This window comes from Saccopteryx bilineata, chromosome 2 (genome assembly GCF_036850765.1).
Source record: "Saccopteryx bilineata isolate mSacBil1 chromosome 2, mSacBil1_pri_phased_curated, whole genome shotgun sequence".
Lineage (NCBI taxonomy): Eukaryota > Metazoa > Chordata > Mammalia > Chiroptera > Emballonuridae > Saccopteryx > Saccopteryx bilineata.
In genome coordinates this window covers 392,160,751-392,178,729 of record NC_089491.1, presented here as the reverse complement: position 1 = coordinate 392,178,729, position 17,979 = coordinate 392,160,751, and the positions used below count along the sequence as shown (strand labels likewise).

The 17,979-nt window shown below is 38.8% G+C and overlaps 1 protein-coding gene across 23 annotated transcripts in view; it reads right to left on the bottom strand.

Annotated features, from left to right (window-relative positions):
- NCOR1 (nuclear receptor corepressor 1) overlaps positions 1-17,979 on the bottom strand; it is a 123,863-nt gene that overhangs the window by 75,496 nt on the left and 30,388 nt on the right. For 14 of the 23 annotated variants that reach the window (XM_066264326.1, XM_066264325.1, XM_066264327.1 and 11 more), the window contains exons 6-15: positions 15,167-15,280; positions 8,839-8,895; positions 8,271-8,323; positions 7,917-7,943; positions 5,923-5,989; positions 4,395-4,567; positions 3,286-3,376; positions 1,343-1,521; positions 786-840; positions 14-115 (exon numbers count right to left, since the gene is read on the bottom strand). In XM_066264326.1, the coding sequence (XP_066120423.1) occupies positions 14-115; positions 786-840; positions 1,343-1,521; positions 3,286-3,376; positions 4,395-4,567; positions 5,923-5,989; positions 7,917-7,943; positions 8,271-8,323; positions 8,839-8,895; positions 15,167-15,280 (918 nt within the window). The remainder of the gene's footprint in view (positions 1-13; positions 116-785; positions 841-1,342; positions 1,522-3,285; positions 3,377-4,394; positions 4,568-5,922; positions 5,990-7,916; positions 7,944-8,270; positions 8,324-8,838; positions 8,896-15,166; positions 15,281-17,979) is intronic. The other 9 variants (XM_066264332.1, XM_066264348.1, XM_066264333.1 and 6 more) reach the window with 1 other exon arrangement.

Below are 17,979 nucleotides of genomic sequence, written 5' to 3'. Positions count from 1 at the left end.
TGTTGAAACACACCTGATTTCTTCCTCTGCGTTTTCCATAATTCCTTCTCACTAGAGCTTTATAATTTTCATTTTTCTTGGTTAAGTAATAATATAAGACACAATCAGGAACACTCTATAAGTAAAAAAAAAACAAAAACAAAAAACAACTTCTGAGGAGCCAATAAAATAAAATTTTTAAAAAACCAAGTAACACTTTCAAGAAAAATCACCAGTATCTCAAAGTATAAATTAAGGAGAAATATACATGATTAGCATTTTAAAGCATAGCTAGGCTAAAAAACTTCACACATTATGTCTACTGCTTTAATGGGCAATCCAAGTTGCATAAAAAAATATCAAGAACTATCAGAAACATTCAAACACTTTATTAATCAGGAACTAAATTCTCTTTCTTCCTGCATATATGTAAACATTCAAAATACCTCTTTAAATATCTTGCCCCAAAACACTACATTCACTCCACAGTGAAAAGAATTCAGGGAAAATTAAAACCCTGATACTTTAATTAGAAACTTAATGAGGTTCAAAAAGCATTGTAATTATGTGTTTTTAGAAAAATACAGTATATCAGATCATTTTTCATAACCATGAATATATGAGTCTGCGTTATGTGTTCAGGGTGTGATCATATAATTGTAAATATCACTATACTAGTCACATGACAATCTTTACTGTAGCAATCCCTTTGCAAAAATCAGCTCTCATGGGATACTAGAGCATATAATCTCAAAGTAGCAACCATCACAAACCTATAACCACTCTCAATGAGAACCATTTCTTACCTTCCTTTCCAAGTAGGATGCAATTAGTCCAAAGTTTTTTGGATGCTGAATAAACCTGTGTTAAAAAAAAATAAACACAGAAAAAACATACACACACATACACACAAACATTTTAACAACTCAAAAGTGGGGGGTGGACAGGGGGGACCTTGAGAATAGAAAGGTTAGGCAACAACTAATTCCCCATGATATCTAGCTGCCACCCTGAGGAACAACGGTAAAATCACGGTAGCCGTTTCAAAGGCACAGATTCCCGGGAACCATCTACCAGGAACTGACTGCATTGGTCCATGGCCGAGCACAGAAATCTGTACTTTTAAAAAAGCACCGCCAGGTGATTAAGACACCACCCGTGTTTGGGTTCCACTCTTCACACAATTTTATCACCCCAGTTCTTATCTGTTACCTGTATTTCCACCTATAAGCTTAGGGGAAGATTAAGTCAAATCTATATTCTCTACTTTCCAGAGTATCCATTCAAATGCCAAAACAGGGCCAAGTTTATTTTACTGACTTACATAAGCTTCTATTGGATAATAATTTAAAATTTAAATTACTTGTCCTTAAAGATCTCCTTCTCGTGGTCAGTCCAAACATTCATAAACTGCCTGTCTTTATAAACCTTCATGGGGTCCTCCATCAGCCCATTCATGTTAATGAACTTGACCCGTCTTTGTTCTGCATCAAACATCATAGGTGGGATTACAGAAAGCTGTCGCATTTGTTTCTCATTATTCTGCAAAAAAAAAAAAAAAAGGAAAGTTTATATAAAATAAAATGTAAAGAGGGCCACAGACCAACTGTCTTAATATATTCTTAAAAACCACATACTTCAATGAAAATAGCAGTGCATATCATAACATCTAATATTCATTCAGTGAACCATAGTTAGAGAATATACATTTTTTTTATTTTTTTTTTATTCATTATAGAGAGGGGAGAGAGAGAGAGAGAGAAGGGGGGAGGAGGAGGAAGCATCAACTCCCATATGTGCCTTGACCAGGCAAGCCCAGGGTTTTGAACCGGCAACCTCAGCATTTCCAGGTTGACGCTTTATCCACTGCGCCACCACAGGTCAGCACATTATTTTTTATAACCCACTAGTACAATTTGAGAAGAGTTCTTCAAACAAAGCTGATACTTCAGATAATAGAATTTGAGACCTGACCAGTTATGTCAAGTTTCTTCATGTAATGAACTTATGAGATACTTTAATTATACTTAGTCTTTTTTAAAAAGCATTAACACCATTTTAGAGAACAAAACTTAGTATCATTTTAAAGAAAAATAAACAGAAAATTAAGCAAACAGGCACTAAAATCTTAAGATCACTGATTTTAAAGTAATTAAACTCATTTAAGTATTGAATACTTCTTGCTAATCTTAAATATCTTTCCATTAAAAATTTAAGAATATTATCCTTAGACATTCAACTAAAACTTTTTTTACATCTATACAATTTATTTCCCCAAGGTTTAGTTTATATTTACAAGTTCAAACTTCCATGAACAAAGTTTAACCAAAAATACAAGTACTGAACCCAATACAAGGCTAAGTTTTTCCCTAAAACTTTTCCTCAGATAGGTAAATATTACAAATCTTTATAAAGTCTATAATTTTAGGAGCTGTTCTCAATCCGTTTGAATACCAAAATACTGTTTGGGGCAGACATCAGTTTGAAATCAGTTTAACTGATACTAGTTTTAAATGCCTCCATGGAATCAGTCACAAAGCAAGCTAAGAAATTTAACACAGATTTAGTCATCATTGCAGGAATTATGGCCACAAAGTTTGAAACATACAGCAATGTAATAAATGCCTTTGGTCATTACTTAAGGGACTGCCATGTTCAAATAAGCAAGACCTTCAAAATTTGGAGATGTTTGAAAAAGCCGTATTATAAAATCAAAACTAGAAAACTCATTAAGTAGATAAGGCTTTGAAACTACCTTAAGAGATAATTTGAACACAACTACAAAGACTCGGTGCTTGAAGCTGAAATTGATTCTATTGGTATCACATCCTCTTTCTCCCAGGCTTACCTGGCTAGAGCACAATCACCTGCAAAACGCACAAGCTAGTGCTGTTTTGTGAAAAGGTACCACCAGCCCAGTCCTCCAACCTAGAGACCAGGGCGTCCCTTTCTATTGCTCTCCTTTCTCAGTCCACACTTCATCCATCCATTTTGTCCATCTGACCTTCTACTGATCTCTCAGCCCCTCCTGTAACTCCTACCACTGTGGCCGGAATCAGGTCCTTCATCATACAGCCTCCTCATCTCTTTCCACACCCCCTACTGCCACATCTGTAAAATGCCAATGAGATCATGTGACTGCCTGCTTTAAAATCTCTGATGGTCGGCTACAGTCTTTGGAACAGTCCAAATGCAACTGTAAAGTGTTCCCTCACTTACATACAAATAAACCCTTAGTTCCTGGGGTAGAAGGCTAAAACTCCTGAAGAATGCTTTGGCTTAAATTAAATCCATTAGCTTGCTTACCTCCTGCTCAGAGAGCCCATCAATGATCTCAGAGATCTCATGCTCACTTCTGGCAATAGTGGCTGAGAGACCAGCTCCCCTCTGTCCAACTCTAAATACGAGCGAGAAATTATATACGAGACACATAAATTAAACTACTTTTACATAGATTACTTTCCTGAATAAGACCTTTTTAACAAACTAGAAGTCAGAGAAGAAGCCTAAGCTGTAATTTGCTTGAGTTATCTATAAGATTAATAATAATTTAAACACTGAGATTAAGATTTAAAGGTTATAAGTCCAAGTTCAAATGGTAGAACTATTTACGGGAAACTTCTGAAAAATCAGTTATTGGTGCCATTTCCATTTCAAATACCAGTCTTTTGCCGCCTCTCAGAGAACAGAATAGTAGGGTTAGAAAAAGATATCAAATGTTTTTGTTTGTTTTTTTCAAATGTTTTTTACAAGGAGAAAACCATCATCCCTCACAAAAACTTAATCGTGATTAAAAGGACTTACATGACTCTTCCATGGGACAACAAAGAATACTAACATTTTTCCCTTTGCAAAAAACACTTGTTCCTCGAAAGTAAATCAGAAACTATCTTACTAATATCAAAGAATGCTGTAACTAGCAATCAGTTTGATACTGTTTGACTAGGCTGGTAGGTGTAAAGGATTACAAGATATTCAAGTCTATCCTTATTAACTGTCATTTCCAAAGAAATGAGTATTTTCAACAACTGAGGAATTTCAAAATAGTCACTTAAATTTAGATTCAGTATCGTAATTACATATACATTTTTAATTTTATTAATTTTAGAGAAAGAGAAAGGGACAGGGAAAGAGAGAGAAACATCTCTCTGTGGTTCCACTATTTATGCACTCATTGGTTGATGCTTTCTTGTCCCCTGACCAGGATCCAACCCGTAGACCTGATACATTGCGATGACGCTAACCAACGGAGCTACCTGGCCAGGGTTAAAAAGTTAATGCTAAATTCGCCAAGATATACTCAAAACAAAATTTCTTTATAAACTTTTTAACAACCAATCAGGTAACAATAAATATGGTACAAGATCAAAAGTGAGATTCAAAGGAAACAGCACATTAAACACGACACTACTTACCGCTGGAATCTTTCTTGCTGTTCTCTTTGTTTCCGAATTTCTGGAAACTGCTTTTCATAGTACTCCCTTGTTTTGCTTTCTTTAGCTTTCCTCCGAGGATTATTTTCTATTCTGTCCACCTTTTTCTCCCATGCCTCCATGAGCTGATCGTAACGTTGACAGATTTTTTGTTCCTATTAAATACCCATAGCAAATTAATACTTAAACAGAACTGTGACTCTGACAAACCTAACGCTTTAAAGTCCTGTTATTTCCTAAGGCTCAGTCACAGGAGTGTTTGCCCAGTGACTCGGCGGTGAGGGAAAAGCTGTCCATGGCGTGGGAGAGGAAGGAGCTCCGATGCCTACACAAGTCCCGATCTGGAGAACATGTCTGCTGGGACTTTCTAGTTAACATGAAGACTATACAAATTAATCAACACACTGACAAACTACTACTTTTAGCTGACCAGCTTTTATTAATTTTCTGATAACAATATGTCTTCATTGTTAAAAAACGTAAAATTAAAAACAAAAACACATGGTTTGCGATCCCAATCACCAAAAAGGCAACCATATTAATTAACATTTTATTGTTATCCTTTCAATGTGTCAGAAAAAACACACTTTATCATTCCTTCACTGTTGCAGGTTTTGGTTACATGCATATTTTTATTATAAATAATGCTGTATAAGAAACATTTTTGACAGTCTGAAAAAAGAAATTGGTTGTACTTTATTTAAAAAATCCAGTGAATGACATGAAATCAAGAACACTTTTAGAAAAATGAGTAACACATGATCTCATTTTATAAATACAAATGGAAAGAAAGAAGAACCCTCCTGCGAAAAACTGTGCCTGTGTCTGATGACACACAGATAAAAGGGTGGAAGGACTCATGAGACACCATTAACCCCGCTGAGGCTCAGAAAAGAAAGCAATCAGTGAACTAAGGTGCAGCAACTAGGAGCTGACGCTTCTCATCTCTCTCCCTTCCTTCTTGTCTGTCTGTCCCTCTCTTTCTCACTAAAAAAAATATATACTAGTATATTTTCTGTAACTTAATTTCCATGAAGACTATGCCCACAAAACTTTTGGATTGCAAGTCGTATAATAAATATGAAAAGCTAACTATTTGAATTTGAAAAGGCTATTAAACTTTAGGTGACCCACATTCTAATGAGAAAACAATAATATCTAATCAGCATGACCATAACTTACCCACATTTGTTTGAGGGTTAAGAAAATAAATGTAGATCATCCTGTTTCTCTACTATCATGTTTTTTTATTAACTACTCACCATTTTTTTTACTTTGGCTAGATGAAAATTTTATACATAGATGACCAAAGAAATTTATTTGATGACATTAAATGTGAATTATGATATCAAAAAGTGCTAGAATTAGATTTATGTTTAAGTCCCATCTGTTTTTACCTTCTCTCACATGTAATCAAGATCGACTCTCATTCATAATGAGAAGGTGAACGCCTAAACGAGCACGAACGGAAAAGCTGTACAAGTCTCAGTGAACAAGGACAGGACCTCACCCTTTGTTTTCTTGCATGATTTCTTCTTTTAAAAAATAAAATGAGTTTTTTCCTCATCACCTGGTTTCTAGAAGAGAAAAATATGGTTGTATGACATTAAGAAAAACCACAATTGAATGATGCATTTACTTTTTTTCAGACACTGAAAAACAAGCAAAGTTCACTTAAAAACATATGTGATCAAAATTAATCTTAATTTTTCACCCTGCAAAGTAAAATCTCTGCAATAATTAGAACCAAAATTCCTCCCAATCTACAAAAAGACTTTATCTAGATTATTTTTAATTGCATTTAATTATAATGTAAATATTATTTTCCAGTTATAATTACACAGTTCTTGAGAACCCTGGTGATATGAACATCTTTTATACTCTGGAGGAGGGGAGGTGGGAGAAGGAAAAGTGTTGAGTCCTCCCCTCTCCTCAGGACTGGTGCTGACCTCCTTCTATAAGAAGGTACACCAACACACAGAGGTGACTTCTGCTTTAAACAGAAGATTTCCTTCAGCCACAAAAATGACACAGCCACTCTAAGAAGTAATGGAGGGCAATGTGACCAGACAGTAAAACTCGTTATCTTAATGTAAGTTTCACTTTTTTCAAATTTGAAGCATTGTGACCTTCAAAAACAACAACATGCAGGTTCAAATAAAAATATTTTATACCCCACCTACTTCCAGAAAGAATTTCAAGCAGATTATTCAAATATAAATACAAGGCCAAGGCAAGCAGAAGTAATTTTTTGGATTATCTGCCACTCAGGACTAATAGTGACACTGGCTCCACTCAAATGAGCATGGACAATCAGGAGCTGGCTATATGGAAAAGTAGCTGAGAGAGCACAAGAATTATTAAAGATACATTTGCTATTTCATACAAAGCAAATGACAGTGATGAAAGAATAGCTACTTGGGTACATGCAGCTGAGTAAATGCTACTTCTCAAGGAATTTCACATGTACAGTAGCAGTATTACCACATATTAAGTTTGCTCTAATTGTAATTATGAACTACTGAAAAACAAATGATAACCAATATACATCATTGTAAATGTTCCTAAGTATTTAAATGAAGAAGACAGCTAGTCAGTAACCCAGCTCAGAACAATGTGCTAAGCATTCTACAATACAGTAACATAAAATAAATCAGACAGAGCTGCTCTCTAGCTAATATTGGGGGGAGGAGAGTGGGGAACACAGAACACAACATAACTGAAGCTCTGTGTGGGGGAAAAATCATTAAAAGTAGCCAACTATATTTTATCCAAAATTCTAAGTATATGACTTTAATTAGAAACCACTTTAACAATATTTAAAATTATTCATATTTCCATTTTTCTCATGCATACTACCATGCAAATTATATCTGCCACCAGTTCTGCAAAGTAGTCAACTACTATATATACTCTCAATAAAGGTTTTTTAAATAGAAATGACATATAGGTATATATATGTGTGTGTGTGTGTGTATATATATATATATATATATATAGCAATATGCTCATTAGTAACTACTAATTATAATTTCTGGTAATACTTAATAAAACATATAAAGTAGAAATATCACATTTTTGTTACAAACTAATTCACCTAAAATTCTCTTAAAGTATAATTTTTTTGAAAAGATACCTATCTAGCCTCCTCTCTTACTTCAATCAGATCAAGAAAGTAGGTTCTCTTTTTTACTTATTTTCTTATTCCAAAACCCACATCCTTAGAAGCCTGGCATCTAGGATGAACAGGGCTGAGCAAACTACACTGGAGCCGTCTCCTCAGCCAGGCGAGGGGACTGAGCGCTTCCAAGGCACCAGGACGTTAAATGGCAGAAGGGTCTACAAATACCGTCATTAGCAAGAGTCATGGAAGGGATTTCCCTAGAATAGGGTTTTGAATAATGGTAAAATGATCCGTGGCACGTCTACTTTGCAATGGCAGATGTGGCTTGGTGGGGGACGGTGTCATCACTAGTCTTAAATGAAAAAGCTTCATTATCTTACTTCATCATGCGCCTTGCAGGGACTCCACTGAAAAAAAGACAAAACAGGAGGCAAAATATTCAAGCCTCAAGGTAAGCCATTTCAATGTTAAGTATCCACCTTTTTACTAGCAGATCATAAAACCAGCTAGTTTTATGCAATAATTTATTTCATTTTTGGCCTCGGAAACTCAAAGTTGTTACCCCAACCCCCAAGAAGCCAGAGGAAGATAACATATAGTAACACGACAGCAAATTACACAAATCTAAACTATACCAATGCTATATTATAATATGTCAGCAGATAACATGAAAACAATCTCTTTATAGAATAATGGTCTTTAACTGAAGAACTCCAGAGACAACAAATACTTACGTCTTGATGTTCTCATGGTACACCTTGGTATCTGATGGCTGGTTATAGAGTGGCTATAAAATAAATCAAATATATACATGTAAAATGTTGTACACAGGTCCACAAAGAAAGAAGTTATACTTTACTGTAAGCCTAAATAAAGTACTAATGGGTCTATACAATGTATGCCCTATCAAAACTTCCAGATTTTTGGGTTACCTGAATAACTTTCCTAATAATTCCACTTCTATAAGAAGATTTATAAATCCATTTTATCTTATAGAAAATCCATTCATTTAGAGATTTAAAATTTTAAAGACAAAGAAAGATTAAGCACCATCATCATCCTAACAGAATGATTCAAAGAGCTAGTTCTGTCCTTCCTTCTTCTTCCCCTCTGGAGTAACTGAATGACTGCTTAGGACAATGCTTCTTCAAAGGTAGCCAAGTTCATGCACCATTATTTTAAACTGTATCACAAACTTACCGCCTAGCTACATTCCTCTCACCCCAAAATAAACAGATCGCAGTCCATCTTACCCCATGAAAAACTACTACAAAAAGCACTAAAAACAAAAAAACTTCTTACCAGTTCAACTTTTGGCCCCAGACCTTCAAATATTTTATGAGCTTCTTCTGCTTTTTTCTACAAAGACATTATATTGCATAATTAAAAATTACATTACCTAAGTGCAAAATCACTATCAATTTAATAATATTTACCTAAAGACCAGGCTATAGGTAAACTTATCCTTATTTCCAAATATTCTTCTTTCATGATAGCCTAAAATATTATTTCTATTTTCATAGTTTCCTCGCCAAATTCGGTCAAGGCTTAACATCTGTACTGAAAGCACTACGTAAAGAATTGGTAAATTCTTAAAAGCAAACACGTATTAGAGAGGGAACAGAAATCCGCAATTAGAAATAACCTCTCAAACATTCTAAATATTGTACTCTCTTTCACAATGTCTTTAATGAAATTAAAATACATAAAATACCATAAAGTTTGTCATTTTTTACTGTGATAAGCCAAAAAGATCTCTTTGAAGAACAGCTTATAATTTAGCTTACTTTCTAGTTACAAGAAAACTTTCCTAATAACCTGAACAATAGAGAAAACTACTAGGCTGATTTACTCAAGTGTTCAGTAAGTAGTAAATAAATGTTGAATTATATATATTTTATGTGCTATTTTCAAAAGTAAAATAAGTGCTAACAGAAATCCTTTTAAAAGACAAATGAAATTTAACAAAATTCAACATTGAAGATATTTAAACTAGAATTATATGACTAGCAAATAAACGGCTCATGGTTCTCAGGCCCCTGGTGCCCCTACCAGTCTCCCTAGTAACAACGGCTCAGGCCCACGGCAGAGCCCACTGCATTTGGCAGGAAACTTTTCAAGGCTTCTTATGTGACATACAAATGGAAATGGGTATTAATCAGTATTTTCCAAGAGTAAAGAAAGACGCTCCCTTAAAATAAGTATTCACCCTGTCATCTCAGTTATCAATCATAATCAGTCAAATACCTATTTATCATATAGTATATAGAATGCTTAAAGAACATGTTAAAAAGCTTAGAAAGTAGGCCCTGGCCGGTTAGCTCAGTAGTAGAGCGTCGGCCTGGTGTGCGGGAGTCCCGGGTTCGATTCCCGACCAGGGCACACAGGAGAGGCGCCCATCTGCTTCTCCACCCCACCCCCTCTCCTTCCTCTCTGTCTCTCTCTTCCCCTCCTGCAGCCAAGGCTCCACTGGAGCAAAGTTTGCCCAGGCGCTGAGGATGGCTCTGTGGCCTCTGCCTCAGGCGCTAGAATGGCTCTGATTGTGGCAGAGCAACGCCCCAGATGGGCAGAGCATCGCCCCCTGGTGGGCATGCCGGGTGGATCCCGGTCGGGAGCATGCGGGAGTCTGTCTACCTCCCCGTTTCCAACCTCAGAAAAATTTTTTTTTTAAAAATAAATAAATAAAGATTAAGAAGTACAAAATAGTGTAATGCACTTTCCAAACTCCAAGAAACTTAAAAGGCAATTAATTATTCAGATAAAAAAATATGTATCAAAAATGTCAAAAACAATGGTATAAATATACCCATTAAATTGGCAGAGCAAATCTTATTTCCATAGCTAGTTTTAAGGCAGGGTTTGTTGACCTTGGCACTATTAACATTTTGGGCCAGATACTTCCTCGTTGCGGGACTGCCCTATGTACTTACTGTAAAACATCTGGCAGCATCCCTGGCCTCTCCCCAGATGTCAGCAGCCTCCACCCCTCAGCCAAGTTATGACAATCAAAATACATAGTCTTTGGCTGAGAATAGCTGCTCCAAGGCAACTATTCATCTCAAGAAGCCAAAATGTAATTATAACAAAAATTCATAGGCATATATTAAATAACACACAAATATCATTATAGATGATAAATTTGGAAATATCTAGTACCTGCAAATTACGCTCTCTAGACCCGACACCAGTTTTTAAATCTGCTTTCACAAAGCACTCTCTATTAGAGTCTATACCAAGAACAGGCAGGCTAAGTGGAACTGTTCATAAATAATACTGAGAAACAAGGAAGAAAAATTATCTTAGAGCAAATATTTACTAGTATATTATGTAAAGGCACTTACCTTTTCAGAGCTAATTATTATAATTATTATGTATAATTATATATTTCTTACATATAATAAATATATTATTATATGTAATTATATATAATTCATATATATCAAAGGCTAGTACTTCAGGTGTTTGCAAACCTCAAGATTTAAGCTTTGCAAAATTTTATTAAGTACTTAACTTCATGTTGGCTTAATTGCTAAGAACAGATTAACCTATCAATAGCTTGGCAGAAAAATATTTTCATTTTAAACCCTCACATTTCCATATTATAATTTTTATTCTAAGTCTAGAAACAGAAATAATTCTCCGAATATACACTGAGTATGTTCTGGGCACTTGCTGGACCCCAAGTAACAATGAATAAGACTGCCTTTAGTGAGCCAGGAAGAGAAGGGTCTTGAAGGTTCTTCACAGAGAAAATGACACTTGAACGAGGTCCTGAAGTAAAAGTGCAATCAACAGACAAGAGACAGGTGAAGACACAAAAACACCTGAAGGCAGAGGCAACATTATGGGGCAAAGATACTAACAACCTCAGAGGAACACTCAGAACTTGTTCTGACAGGACATCACTAAAGAAAGAAGTACATATTTGGCCAAGGGCCAGGAAGACGTGTAATCACTAATATTTATAAAACAAAGTCTGGACTGTTCTGCAGAAAGTGGGATATCATCAAAAGGTTTTATTTGGTCCCCTGCCGAGGGGCACAGTGGACAGAGCATCAACCCGGCATATGGACATCCAGGTTCAATCCCCAGTCAGGGCACACACGGGAAAGCAACCATCTGCTTCTCCCCCACCCTCTCCCTCTGCTGCGTCGTCTCCCACAGCCAGTGGCTCGGTTTGAACACTGCCCCTGGCACTGAGGACATCGGCCTCAGGCACTGAAGAAAATAGCTTGGCTGATTCAAGCATCAGCCCCAGATGGGGGTTGCAGGGCAGATCCCATTCTGGCACATGTGGGAGTCTCTGTCTGCCCTTCTTTCACTTAAAAAAAAAAGTTTTATTTGAAGAATCACATCATGGGACTCATACAAAGGATGACTTAGAAGAGACTGAAGGAAGGAAACTAAATATGTGAGAGATAAGGACTCAAATTAAGGTACTGCCAAAAAAGGAAGATAAGCAACTAATCAGACCAATATTTAGGAGGTAGGACTGATGCTCTTCACTGATTAGCTAAATCTACAGTGGCAAAAAAAAAAAAAGCAAAATAGATCATTCCTAGGACACCTGCCCAGGTGAGCAGAGGTTGTTGACACTCTACTGTCAATCTCCTTTCTTCTGCTGTCACATTAACTTGCAAATCATTTAATCAAAATATAGACAAGCCTGACCAGGTGGTGAAACAGTGGACAGAGCGTCAAACTGGGACGCAGAGGACCCAGGTTCAAAACCCTGGGTCAACAGCTTGAGCACGGGCTCATCTGGCTAGAGCAAGGCTCACCAGCTTGAACCCAAGGTCACTGGCTTGAGCAAGGGGTCACTCGGTCTGCTGTAGCCCCCTGGTCAAGGCACATATGAGAAAGCAATCAATGAACTAATGTGCCACAACAAAAAATTGATGCTTCTCATCTCTCTCCCTTCCTGTCTGTCCCTATCTGTCCCTCTCTGTGTCTCCGTCACACATATACACACAAATATATATATATATAAACAAGATGATTTTTAAAACTCCAGTCCACTTCATCCTGGTCTTCTACTGATACACATCTTATAATTCTGATATTAGAGCACTTATAAATATTTTTGGAACTCAAAACCGGGAAGAGTAACAGAAATTAAACTTTTTAAAAACAGTACAGGATAAAAGTCTGTTTAGAGACTAAATAAATCTTAGTCTGAAGTTTAAATATGATGGAAGGCAATTTCTCAGGAAGCTAATTTTAAAGTTAACAGTCATCTGCGGGGAGATTTCTTCCTCCCACTAACTTTCTAAATAAAAGAAAGATGTCTTACACAAGATAATGGCCCCTATCTCTTAAGCCACATTTAGCTTAACTCCTAACCAGAACCAACTGCTGTCAAACAAGGCACAAGAGGTACACCCACTCCCTCCTTGCCCATGGTGTCAGAGCAAAGCCATCAAAGAAAGCCTGAGAAGCTGTGGAAACCCTCAAGAGGCAGCAGGGCGAGGCAGAGAGGGCGCTGAGGAGTGAGGAGTGAGAGCGAGGAGCGAGGAGCGAGGAGCGAGGAGCGAGAGCGAGGAGCGAGGAGTGAGGAGTGAGGAGTGAGAGCGAGGGCTGCTCCCTCACCTTGTCCAGGAACCTCGCTCCAAGTCCACAGCCACACAGGTGCCAACACAACGGATGGCTGCTAGCAGGGTGCACAAAGACAGTGTTTGCAAAAAGATGATTCCTACAATACTGTGAGCTGAGAATCACCCTCACTGTAATTCTAACAGTACACAGACTTCAAGTCTGGTCATCTATTCCTCACAGACTGCACTGCAAACTGCATGTGTGAATTCTAAAACGGAAGAGAGACGTCTCCAAGTTTTCCATTTTGTTGATGGGCACCAAGAAACATCTACTACACTAATGAATGAATACACACACAAGAAGCAAACACAGATTAAATTCTATATCAGAGCTAATTCAGTTGGTTTCAGCCCTCACATCCGGGTCAGACAACCACAGAATTTACTAATGTTCAAACTGTGCATTAGGCTTGTGAGGCAAGGCTCATAAAGAAATCCAATCAACTTATAAGTATCACTGAATTCAATTTATTTGAAGATATACTACGAAAGAATTCAGGATTTTATTTTATAAGATTCTTTGCCACTATTACCATCTCTAATCCCTATTTACTTTATCCCTGAGGTCACAAACTGGCCCTGAAGCCCATGAACCCACCAAGGTATTTTTATTGTTCCACAGCGTATCTTTTTAAAAAGCAGGAAATTTCATATAAAACTCCACGTTCGTCTTCTCTTAAACCCGGGAGTACTGTGGAGTCAGGCCACACTCAGCATGACCACAGAGCACTGCCCTCCAGGTGTGCCATGAGCAAGTCCTACTGCCCTTGACCCTCACTGGCTCGACCTCCTCATGGACATGCCTCTGTTCACTCAATAAACTGAACTTATTTTGAACTCAGTCAAGATAATAATATTAATTGCCCACATTACCTGCCACGACATGTCCGGTTATCTCACGTATCTGACGTCCTTCAGCTATCCATACAGACACATACATGTATATATGAGTCCAAGATCATTTCTGTAAATGTTTAATGACTAATTCATAGCTGCTTTTCTTAAGGTCAATTTCCTTTAGGACAGGTTGCCTGTAAGATCTACTGTTCCACTCACTACAAAGAAGCAAACTGAGGCCCTGGCCGGTTGGCTCAGTGGTAGAGCGTCGGCCTGGCGTGCGGAAGTCTCGGGTTCGATTCCTGGCCAGGGCACACAGGAGAGGCGCCCATCTGCTTCTCCACCCCTCCCCCTCTCCTTCTTCTCTGTCTCTCTCTTCCCCTCCCGCAGCGAGGCTCCATTGGAGCAAAGATGGCCCGGGCGCTGGGGATGGCTCCTTGGCCTCTGCCCCAGGTGCTGGAGTGGCTCTGGTCATAATAGAACGATGGCCCAGATGGGCAGAGCATCGCCTCCTGGTGGGCATGCCAGGTGGATCCCGGTCGGGCGCATGCGGGAGTCTGTCTGACTGCCTCCCCGTTTCCAGCTTCAGAAAAAAATTAAGAAAAAAAAGAAGCAGCAAACTGAAACAATCCCAACTTCTACCTTGTGACCACCTTCACCTAACAAGCCTCTCGCTTCTGAGCAGGGCAAACACGCTCCTCATGCTGCGCTGCGCACTTCTGCAAGTCCACTGCTAACCGGCTCCACTGGAGAGTGTCGGTTTCCTCTGAACTCCTAGTTCCTGGGCTGGATTCTAGCCAAACACTAACTTTGATGTTACAAAATTATTCACAGAATTGAGGTCTGGCTTTCCTAAATCCATGGATACTTTTACCGTATTTTATTAAATATTCTAACACATCATTTGGTTCAAAATATTTTTTTTCTAATTTTCCTCCTTAAAACCCTAGGTGTGTCTTATGGTCAGGTGAGTCTTATGCAGCAAAAAATACGGTAATTATGAATATAAAAAATTTTATTTTAATAAACCTAAAAAAGCAAAGACTACCTAAAGGTCAACAGTCTAAAAATTCATAACAAAGATAACAGAAACCAAGCTCTAATGTAATCCACACCACTGTGGGACACACTGATGACTGAGAGAAGCACAGATGGTCACAAAGGCTCCCACCACCAGACGTGTTTGGACAAGCGCTTACCCGGTTCTCATCATAGATGATCTGGACAATGCTGCGGTGTTTCTGTTCCACAGGAGGAGGAGACACAGGCTTCTCAGGCTCAGGAGGTTTAGCTGCTTCTTCTTCGAGCTGTTGCTAAGAGACCCAGACAGGAAGAGTCAGGCATCTGCTGCATGTCACCCCCCCCCCCCCCAGTAATTAATCACCTGAGTTAACACATGCTACTGAGCAATGCTGTGCTGATTCCACGGGGTGATCACTTAACCTACTAGGGTCTGATAGACCCAAGAGCTCTAACACATCCAGTCAGATTTCTCTGAACTAATGACTAAACAGCAGACGCACAAACCAGCCCCCATCGCTGCAGAGACCAGAGAAAGAGCTGGGCCATTCAGACAGAGCGGCCCTGCCAGCGCCCCTGACCACAGGAAGACAGCGTCGGGAACACGCAGGCCAGGAGACCCACAGACCACCACTTCCCACCACAGGGCTGCTGGCCAAAGACCAAGGTGGCCCAGGACTGGGCCATAAAGGAGACACCCGTTACCATAGGCAACACGGGAGTTTCCACGGCTGAGGCAGCACTGCCACACTGATCCCAGAAGCCCAGCAGTGCGGGTAAGAGAAAATAGACATTTGCCCTTCAGTACCACCCACTAGAAAACGAAAGGAAGGCCTACTTATCAATTCACTGAACAGTGAAGATTCAAATACTTCTAAAAAAAAATTTTAAAGAAAAAACAGGAAAAAAAAAAAAAAAGAAAAAACAGGAGATTTCATTCCCACAAATGCCCAAGAGGAGAAATAACCCATCAAGTACAATGAATAACCAAAGTAAAAAGGCAGTTAAGAAAGAAAATGAAAAATCTCCAGAAAATAAACTTGAAGATAGGAAAGACCGATTTAAATGACAGAGAATTCAAGATTACAATTCTGGGAAAAATCAAGGAGATACAAGAAAAAACAGAAAAGCAATTCACTGAGCCCAGAAATAAAATCAATGACAAAAGCAGCACTTCATCAAAGAGATTGAAATGACAGAAAAGAACCAAATTCTGGAGCCAAAGAACTCAATATATGCAATGAAGAATGAACCAGAGCCCAGACATAGGGGAGGCCAGACAAAGAAAATAATTAGTTACGCTGAAGCTAGAAATCAAGAAATGACTCAGGTGGGAGAGACGATAGCCAAAAGCTGATGACAAAATAACCTAGACATGTTTTCTTTGAATATATGTACCCTGATTTATTAATGTCATCCCATTACCTTTAATAAAAATTTATTAAAAAAAAAAAAAAAAAATAGATAGCCAAAAGATAAATGAAAGACTTCTATGAGAACTGACTGCATTAGACAGAGTAACGTGAAAATAATGGGTCTACCGGAAGAAGAGAGGTAAAAGGGAACAGAGAGCCTATTCAAACAAAGAATCAATGAAACTTCCAAACCTATGGACCCATGATTCCAAAAAGCTAACACCTAATTGTCTCAACCCAAAAAGGTCTTCTCCAGGGCATATATTAAATCTCTCAAAAACTAATGACAGCCTGACCAGGTGGTGGCGCAGTGGATAGAGCGTTGGACTGGGATGCTGAAGGACCCAGGTTTGAGACCCCGAGGTCACCAGCTTGAGCGCGGACTCATCTGGCTTGAGCAAAGAGCTCACCAGCTTAGACCCAAGGTCGCTAGCTCCAGCAGGGGGTTACTCAGTCTGCTGAAGGCCCGCGGTCAAGGCACATGTGAGAAAGCAATCAATGAACAACTAAGAAGTCGCAACGTGCAACGAGAAACTGATGATTGATGCTTCTCATCTCTCTCCGTTCCTGTCTGTCTGTCCCTGTCTATCTCTGACTCTGTTAAAAAAAAAAAAAGAAAAAAGAAAAAATTTAAAAAAAAAACAAAAACAAAAAACTAATGACAAAAGAAAAATTCTCAATGCAGCCAGAGAAAAGATAGTAACCTTTAAAGGTAGCCTCTAAAAGAAACCCCACTAAATTCTTGTCAGACATCACAGAAACCCTAAAAGCTGAGAAAGAGTGCAAATATTCCAATTATTGCCCTAGCCAGTTGACTTAGTGGTAGACAATAGGCCTGGCATGTGGATGTCTTTGGTTTGATTCCTGATCAGGACATACAGAAGAAGTGACCATTTGCTTCTCCACCCCTCCGCCTCCCCCTTCTCTCTCTCTCTCTTTCTCTCTCCTGCTGGCATGCACACACTTCTCTCTCTTCCCCTACCACAGCCATGGCTCAATTGGTTCGAGCGCACTGGCCCTGGGCACTGAGGACAGCTCCACGGAGCCTCTGCCCCAGGCGTTAAATATAGCTAGGTTGCAAGTATGACCCAAAATGGGCAGAGCATTGGCCCCAGACAGGAGCTGCCAGGTGGATCCCGGTTGGGGGTGCATGCGGAAATCTGTCTCTCTAGCTCCCCTCCTCTCACTTCGAAAAAGAAAAAAATAAAGTTTTAAAAAATATTCAAATTATTGAAAGAAACCACCAGACAAGAATAATATATCCAGCCTGAATAGGCAGTGGTGCAGTGGATAGAAAGGACACAGAGGAACCAGGTTCAAAACCCCGACGTCACTCGCTTGAGCGCGGGCTCACCAGCTTGAGAGTGGGATCATAGACATGACCCCCATGGTCAATGGCTTGAACAAGGGGTCACTCAATCTGCTGTAGCCCCCTGGTCAAGGCACATATGAGAAAGAAATCAATGAACAACTAAAGAGTTGCAACAAATAACTGATGCTTCTCATCTCTCTTCTTTCCTGTCTGTCCCTATCTGTCCCTCTCTGTCACTGTCTCTGTCACACACACACACAAAAGA